At 38.2% G+C, this 8993-nt stretch overlaps 1 protein-coding gene across 1 annotated transcript in view; it reads left to right on the top strand.

Moving 5' to 3' along the window:
• The first annotated feature begins 467 nt into the window (after positions 1–467).
• The window catches only part of RHOJ (ras homolog family member J), a 100203-nt gene continuing 91677 nt past the window's right edge, over positions 468–8993 (top strand). Inside the window, exon 1 of the mRNA XM_037832576.1 lies at positions 468–1094. Coding sequence (XP_037688504.1) covers positions 917–1094 — 178 coding nt within the window. The 5' untranslated portion in view covers positions 468–916. The remainder of the gene's footprint in view (positions 1095–8993) is intronic.

Genomic DNA, 8993 nt, shown 5'->3' with positions numbered 1-8993 from the left:
TTCCCTTTCAAGCAATATAACTCTGGAGGGTTTTCTTCTTTATTGCAGAGAAGAATTGCTTAAGGCTTCTTATTTAAGCGTGAGTAGCTGTCCGTTTTTAATTTGCAGAGCTTTTAACCGGTGACTCAGCGAGGGGTGATGTCATATGTTATCCTACAATTGCTGGTATGGTTCTCTCTTGCTCACTTAAACCGTTCCTCTCTGTTGCTGTGGCAGACAGTACTCCCTGGTTTTCATCCTTTCGTCAGCTTCTTCCCAGCCAGCCACGGGCAAACAGCCCCACAAGCCGTGGATGAAACAGGAAGTCTGACAGCTTGAGTCTGTAGTGGGACCCCTAGTGTTTTCCCACTCCATGTCCTGGCAGAAGTACAAACACACACATAGAGATCCCATTGTTGCAGCCTTCCCCAGCCCACTGATCCTAATAAGGAATGCAGCAGGAAACCCATGATTTCCTGACACTCGGCAAGCTGGAGGAAGCAAAGGAAAAACTCCACTAAAAAGCCCAGCTTTCCTCCATGTTAGATATGAAGTGGAAAATGGGAAAGACTTAGCAGAATTCCACCGTGTCTCCAGCCAGGCTGGAAGAAGGAGAGGCAGAGTGAACCAGGCTGCTCAAATTTCTAGACTGCCAGGAAGTCCCTGGAAATCTGTGAAAATGAGGGTTTCTTAACTCAAACTGACAGGGAAAAGGGAGAGACCCTTTAAATAACCCCACCAAGTGTGTGTTACCTTTCTTTACCAGTATGGTAAGCGAGGCATATGCCAGCTACCTCGGTCATGTCTGTGTGATCCAGGGTACCCAGAATTAGAGTAAACTCAAGCCCGGCACTCGCGACCCACCGTTTCATGGGCTTTGGAAGAAACGGGAGAAGCAATAGCAGCGGCGGGAGTCGCGGCAGCTGGAGCGGCAAGAATGAACTGCAAAGAGGGAAATGACAGCAGCTGCGGCTGCAGTGGCAACGACGAGAAGAAGATGTTGAAGTGTGTGGTGGTGGGTGACGGTGCCGTGGGGAAAACCTGCTTGCTGATGAGCTACGCCAATGATGCGTTCCCAGAGGAATATGTGCCCACCGTGTTTGACCACTATGCAGGTAAGCAAAGGTGAAAAACCTTCCTCGGCATACGGGGTGACTGATGTGGGAGTCCCCTCCCTAAGTTCGGAGGGGACTGGCTTATTTCTAATGTCATTGGGTACGGCACCTGGCAGTAACCAGGTAGCATTAACAAGATAAAACCAAGAAGTTTGCTGGGATTGTTAGAACAATTTGTACATTAATTTATACTGTAATACTTTCATCTCTCTTCCTTCAAGCAAAGAAATGCTAGGGAAATACTCTGAACTGTCCTCTAGGCTTTGGAGCCAGAGATTTTAAGCAACATTTACCTGAAGATTCATCAAACTTTCATTGTGAACATTTTAAAATATAGTGTAATTGTATCACAATTCTTTTTCAAAAAAAAAAACAAAAACAAAAACAAACCACTAGACACAATAGGTGAAAGAAGTTTTCTTGCCACTTTTCAACTCATGCCATTCATAAATGAAAATGAGAAGATTAATAAATATTAGAACACTCATTTTCAATAACAACTGATGCCATAATACTGTCCTTTCATTTTCCTGGGGTTTTAGGTGGGGGGGGGGGGTTAAAAGGTTTTAGATATCTGTTAGGCAATCTGTGTCTTGATTAAAAGTAATATTTTTAATTTCCATGTTTAAAAAATTAAAGGAAAGATAAAAATAAAATCTGAATTATTTTTAAGTATGTCCAGAAAGGACAAAATTGTGCATAATATATTTTAAAGCATGATAGTTAAGATACTGTAGTCACAACTTAATTCTTTCAGCAGACATATTTTGAGTGTTCTGAAGTTTGTAGGTGTACTTGTCAGTGTGATAGCACGATCTAAGTTTTTCCTTTTGACTCTTACTTTTCCTCTTTATTTCCAAACCAAATCTTAAGTTCCTCAAAAGCAAGTTCATGAAATTCTTCAAACTTACATTAGCCTATATTTTATAACTTTTTAAAACATACTGATAGATGTGGCAAATTATCAGAGATTTGAGATTTTGAACAAGGAAAATTTCTCTCCCTCTTACACAGCTTCAGGTCAGGTTCAGCCAAGGGAAATGGCCCACAGGAAACCAATGCGAGTGTTTGGTTTGTGCTGTGGCCATTTGAAATCCTTTTTCCATAGGAAGTAGCTTCTTTCCCAGAGCTAAACAGTCACCTACTACCCCTCCTCCACCTACATTTACATGATTTATAACAATATTACATAGCAGATAGAGACAAAACCATAATTTTGAAAATAGTAGCCGTTTTCCAACAGGTTTTTCTATATTTGCAGAAGTTAACAGCAAATTCCAATGTGGACTCCCTTAAGCTTTTCTGAAAGTATAATGACTATGCCCAGAGAAGAACCTTTTAATGAGAACAGAATAAAGAAAAGAACAGGCAGATTTCATCTTGAGAAAAAAAGTAACTTCAAAATTAATAAGTCTGTGCCTTAAGAAAGCTACTCAGAGTCTTGACCTGAAAATATCTCAGTAAAGATTGCTTACTCTAGACCTTCTTTCCACCAGGAAAGGGAAACCTTATTTCATAAACTTCTAGATCAAGGGTGGAACTCAAAATCTACTAAAAGTTTATGAAAATTATGAATCCAAATCCCCATGCATTGGGCAAAGCAGTTACAGTGTATGTCGGGAAGAAAAAGGATAAAACCATCTTTAAAGGTAAAATCAGCCCACTAAAAAACAAATTTGAGATCAAACAAAGGCTGAACCACAACTAGATTCCACTGGGATCAAATTATTTTATATTTCTATTATGTACATACTTGCTGTTGTTTAAATATCAAAGCATCTTGAAGATTCTATTTTAGCTCCCAAGGAATCACAGCCATTGTATCCAACGAAATATTTTGCACATAGTAGGCATTTCTGAACACTGTTGCTTTGATTTACACTTTGAACCTCTTCAACTCCACAATCATCTCATGTGTTTTCAGTTAGATTAAAAGGGGAACATGCATCCAGGATCATGATGAAGTAACCATTTCTATTAGCAGAGGGATCGTCTCTATAGCAAAGACACTAGCTCCTTTTACCACCAGATTTCTATGTGGGATCTGATTGAATGTGAATCTCTATGCAGTCAGATGAGAATACACCCTCAATTGTTAAAAAAAAAAAAAAATTGACCTCTTCTGCATTTGAATATCCAGTTCCTGGGTCCTACTGGCACATTTCAAAATGACAATTAGGTTATGAGTCTAGAAAATTGCAGTCCAGATTGAAAAAGATTTTTCACTCATAGCTGACCATCCCAGGAAAGCAGAGATAAAATAGTATGGATGAAAATACAGTGTACTGTTTAAGATGGTGAGTTCTTAAGCCAGATAGTCCATTATCTATAAACTGGCTCTGCCATTTATTAACTGTGTAATAAGCAAGTTATCTAAACTCTCTGTGCCTCAATTATCACATTGAAAACATGGACAATGAAAGCATCTGTCTCACAGATTGTTTGTGAGAACAAAATAAATTAATCCGTGTAAAGTACTTATAACAGTACCTCACATATGGTGTTAGGTACATATTAGCTATTATTATTAATAACAATAGGGTCTTAAACTTACATACAACTCTGAAAAGGAATTAAACTTAATTAAAAGATAAAGACTGCATCAAAGAAAGATATAACATAATTCCAGTAGTATTCTCCTGAAGGAGTAGGGTATGTGAAGTATATAATAGATATTTTTCTTGCCGGAAAATCTCCCTACATCTCCTTTGCTGCCTCCTTCATCTCTTCGCCACCACTAAATGTGGGCATTCGCTTAGTGTCCAGCCCTTTGATCCTCTGTTCCTCTCTATTTATGCCTATGCCCTGGTTGATTGCACCCAGTCTCTTGCTTTAAATCTCATTTATACTGATGACTCCCAAATTTGTATCTCCACTCCTAACACCACTAATACCCCTGGCACCTCCAGAGGCCCACACTCATATCTAACTGCCCATTTAGATATCTAACAGGGATCCCAAACTTAACCTGCCCAAAACACAATTTTTTATTTGCTCCAATCTGCTCCTCCCCTAGTCTTCTCCCAGTTAGGTGCATGGCTGTTATCTTCCACCTAGTTGCTGAGAACAAAAGCGTTAGTATTATCTGTGACTCCTTTCTTCCTTTGACAACACCTCCCTCCTCCACCATTCAGACCATTATTATCCTTCTCTACTACCAGTCAGCTCTACACTCAATACATATCTCAAATCTGATCACTTCTCACCACCTCCATTGCTTTCACTTCTGTCCAAGTCACTATCATCTCTCATCTAAACTACTGTAATTGCCTCCATTTTTCTGCTTCCACACTTGCCCCCCTATAGTCAACTCTCCACACAGCGGGCAGAGGGTATATCCACATTACAAATCCTCCCATCGCTTCCCTTCATACTCAGACCCCATCCTTTATCAGGGTCTAAAAGACATTCCATGACTTGGCCCTGTTATCTGTCCAACCTCATCTCCTAACATTCTCCTCTTCAGTCTTTCTGCTCTAGCCATACCAGCCATCCCACTATTCAGCAGACACACCAAGCTCCTTTCTTCCTTGAAGAGCTTGTATTGCTCTCACCCCTTCCTGAAATTCATTCCTCCAGATCCTCCCCCAGAAAGGCCTTCAATTGGCCACATTACTTAATGTGTGCACAGACATACACACACAGAGTCACTCTTTAACCTGCTACATTTTTCTCCCTAACATTTAACACTACCTGAAAACATGTATTTACTTATTTATCATTTTTATCCCAACTGGAATGTAAACTCCATGAGGGAAAAGACTTGTTCTTGTTCACTGCTCTGACCGCGGCTTCTCAAACAGAGCCTGGCATATAGTAGACTCTCAAGAGATATTCATTGAATAAATGAACTAAAGAAAGAATGTCTTAATCATCTCAACTCCTCCAGCCACTTAGTTTCTGCTCCATTAAAATTTTGATGAATAAATGAACAAAAAAATTGCTGGCCCAATAGTTATTTCTTTAGGAATTAACATTTAAAATATCTATAAAAATTATGATATTTTTCAACGGTTTTGTTCACATCTTAATACATCACTTTATCTCTACTCTAATTATAATACAGCATTGAACTTTCTAGACCTACGTGGACAGTGTCCCATCTATTGAATAATTTAACTCTATTATATGTAAGTGTGATTTGGAAAAAGGGGAAATGTACTCAAATTCTTCCATTTGCATTACATTCTAAAGCAGACTTCAATTTTGGGTGGCCTTCTCAAACACTTGTAGTTGTTATGTACAGAGCATGTCTCAGAGTAGTCCAAGGCTCCGTGAAGGCCTAAGACTAAAGATCAGGGCCAAGGGTTGAAGGTAGAAAATGTCAATCCTGCTTTTGACTAGTATGCCTTAGCACTCATCCCTGGGACCAGCTTTCTACTCCCTACCAGGGATGACTCCAGATGTTCTAAAACTTTTAGAGCCTTCATAACTTAACTTGGAATAGCCACTTTTCCTCTCAGATTCTATCTTTCTCCTATCTCTAGCTTTAGGTTTTATAGCAGATACCTCAACTGGTAAAATATCCTTATCAATAAATGTTTCACATGATCTGTGACATAAGGATAAGACTTCCATTTTGAGTTTAGTTAGTGTGTTGAGTTAGTTTGATTGCGCATGTAGTTTGTATGTTTGTGCGCAAGGGTATGTAAAATAAGCCCACATAGCTGAAACCCATGCATGACATACCTGATTCACTATTTTCACCATCCTCTGTATTAGAATTAATTTCATCTGCAGAACTTTCTTCCTTCACCCATCTGTCCAAGAGTTTCTTGGTCAAAAGCCACCTACTTTGAAAACTCACTTTAAGTCACTATTTGCAAACCCAGCCTGCCTACACAGGAAATTAAAATAATTCATGGAGAACAGGAAAAGTCTAGTAACCCTAACATCTGAATGAGTTGTAAAAGGAAATTTTGTTTTTACAGAGAATTAAAAGTCACTTCTAACTTTTTTCACCACATTAAATGAAAATCATTCTAAAGTAGACTCAGTTACAGTCTTAATTGCCAGAGTGGGAGAAAAAAAAACACATTCAGGGGCTTCAGCGGTGGAAATTACACTCAGAAAGTGAAGACATACTGTAGAGATGGTAAACGGTGAGCTCCACTTGTTAGGAAGAAGAATAGGAGAGGGAAAAAGAAAATTAAGTATCTGTGAGCAGAGTGGCGCAAGAAAAGCCAAGTTCCCAAGGTTGGAATCTGCATCTGTAGCCAGTGACCCTCCTGCATTCCAGCTTTAGCTGGCACCAAAGGAAAGACTGTGACCAATTCAGGCCTTAGTGGACAGGCTTCCTGTATACAAGCCTCTTAGCTCCACACAACTTGGCTCCCTTCACTGTCCAGGCTAGAAAATGCTTCCTAAATTTTACTGCCTACCTCCATATTGAATTTGGGCTTCACATAAACAGTAATTCTGGGATAAATTTTTCAAAATCTGCCATCTCCTTTTCCTTTCTGGGCAAATAGAAAATTTGGCTCTAGAGATGGCTCAGTAAATTGCACATCTATATTTTTGGGGTATGCTTGCCCTGTTCTACAAAGGCAGCAAGAGGTGGGCAACAAACATATATACAGCCTCTCAAGACAGGACAGGTAAAAAAACAAGCCAGAAATTGTCTTCCTCAGAAATGTTAAGCACAAGGCCCATAAGTACCTAACCTTTGTGTAAGGGACAGATTCAGATTGGGCTAAAATTTTACTTTCCCACAAACAAAAATCCATAGCACGATTTGGGTTAGTTAGCAGAATCCAAAAAGTTAATTTTCTTTGTAAAATGCTATCTGGACAAATCCCATCTTGAATTCAATAGGGGCCAACTCTGATTCACAGAATGGTCTGGCATTGTTGCTGAATTCTTTGAAGTCCACCAACTTTTTGGATATGCCCATTTTCACCAAAAAAAGAAAAGACCTGATTCATATGCATTTTGTCTTGGGTCATAATATTGTTTTATCTATCATGGTCTTCATTCCCCATCTCAGTATGAATTTCATTATAGCCATGTGTTCTCCTACAAGCAGCATGGTGGTATTAATTATGAAACTGAAATGCCATTAGAATATGTCAGTAACCATAACAATAGCTATACCTGTATATATAGTGCTTGCTAAATTTCAAACATATTTGAAGTATTTTTCATATTCAACTCATTGTCTCCTTATGATAATCCTGTGAAGTAGTTGCTTTATTTCCCCAGTTTTACTGATTAGGAAACCAAGGTACAAAGATAATAGTCAATTTGCCCAAGGTCAAATAGCTTGTAATTGAGAAAAGGGAGGTCATGGAACACTAAAAACAATAAGTAGCTCATGAGCTTACAGCTGATTATATTAATCAAATTTCTACTATATTACTTAGGTTATGCCAAGCTCCTGTGACAAATACCCCCAAATAACCTTTTGGAATGTTATTCCTCCTTGTCCACTATCTTTCATGACCCATATCTGAATTGGCCCTTTCTTGGGGGTTTGAACAGCTTTTAGAGCCTATTTCTTGCTTGTGCAATTTAGGGGCCTCAAGTGTTGTTCTATAGTCATAAGCATTTTTAGTCCAGGCTTGGAGTTTATTTGAAAATACTGCTCCCATAAAAACTTAACAGGCTTCTAGTAAGTTCCATGTGCTGGTAATCACATCAAAGACCAAAGTATGTCTCTCCTCTACATACTTCTTAAATATGTTTTCTTTGCCTGCTTCCTCTAGCCAATACCTTTCCATCTCAAATTAATGATAGCTACCTGGAGGCCATAGGAAACAGGAGGCTTATATTAGAAGGCAGTATCTTTAGCACTGAGCTGATTTTCCTGTTTTAACAGAGAAGTCTTCATAAAATTTTTGCTCAACACCTTTTTAAATTGTATCTTCTATTTGTGGGATCCAGAGACAGTCAATTTTTCCAACTCTCTGAGGCCTTTAATATGTGTGCTCCATCAATCTGTGCTTTAAAAAAAACAGCCAATTCAGCTCTTCTCTTTCTCGCAACACCTTGCTAAACACAGGAACACAGGAACAACTAACACATACTAACATTCTGGCTTTTTCCAACCTTTAATCCAATATGATAGACTCAATAGGAATTTAGGAATTTGGTTTATCTTCCAGGCTCCACAGCCAACAGTTTTACAAAATGTTTTACCACAGTAAAAGAGAGATCTTCAACTTTCCATCTTGCTCTGTTTTCTCGCCACCTGCCATCTAACTGCTCAACCAGCAGCGCAGGTTTCTAAGGTTGTTGTTTTCTTTTTAATAAAGAATGCATAGCAAACAAGTTCTCTTGTTATGAATTTTGTGTCTGAGCTTATTCAACACGTGCATCTTCATTTTCTCAGATACAAGAAAGACAAACATACAAGGTTGTGCACAGATACACTGTGGCTGAGTGAAGAGTTATCTTGGTATTATTATTTTTTCTTTAGCCTTACTATTCATCATGTAGATGACCAACAAAACAAACCTCCAAAAAAGTGCATGTCTACAAAGCAAAAAACAATTTGGGGGTAGAAGGGTTACCTCCTTAGTTTCTTTTTTTTAATGATTTTTTTTATTGTGGAATATAACATATAAACATAGAAGTAATAACTTTCCAAGTACAATTTAATAAGAAGTTAGAGAGCAAATTTCAAAGAATGTCATGGGTTACAGCTCCACAGTTTCAGTTATTTCCTTATTATGAAATATAACATATATGCAAAAAGGCAGTATCTTTCAAAATATTTAACAAGTAGTTATATAGGAAATTTCCAAAAATGTTATGAGTTACAGTATCATAGTTTCAGTTATTTCCTTGTTGTGAAATATATTTACAAAAAAGTGATAACTTTCAAATTACAATTTAACAAGTAGCTATAGGTTTTTATAATGATGACACAACACTACTAAGTGGGCTAAAATGCTGTGA

Source organism: Choloepus didactylus, chromosome 4, assembly GCF_015220235.1.
Source record: "Choloepus didactylus isolate mChoDid1 chromosome 4, mChoDid1.pri, whole genome shotgun sequence".
In the NCBI taxonomy this organism is placed as follows: domain Eukaryota; kingdom Metazoa; phylum Chordata; class Mammalia; order Pilosa; family Megalonychidae; genus Choloepus; species Choloepus didactylus.
The sequence above is the reverse complement of the archived record's forward strand: the minus strand, read 5'-3'. Positions and strand labels throughout refer to the sequence as shown.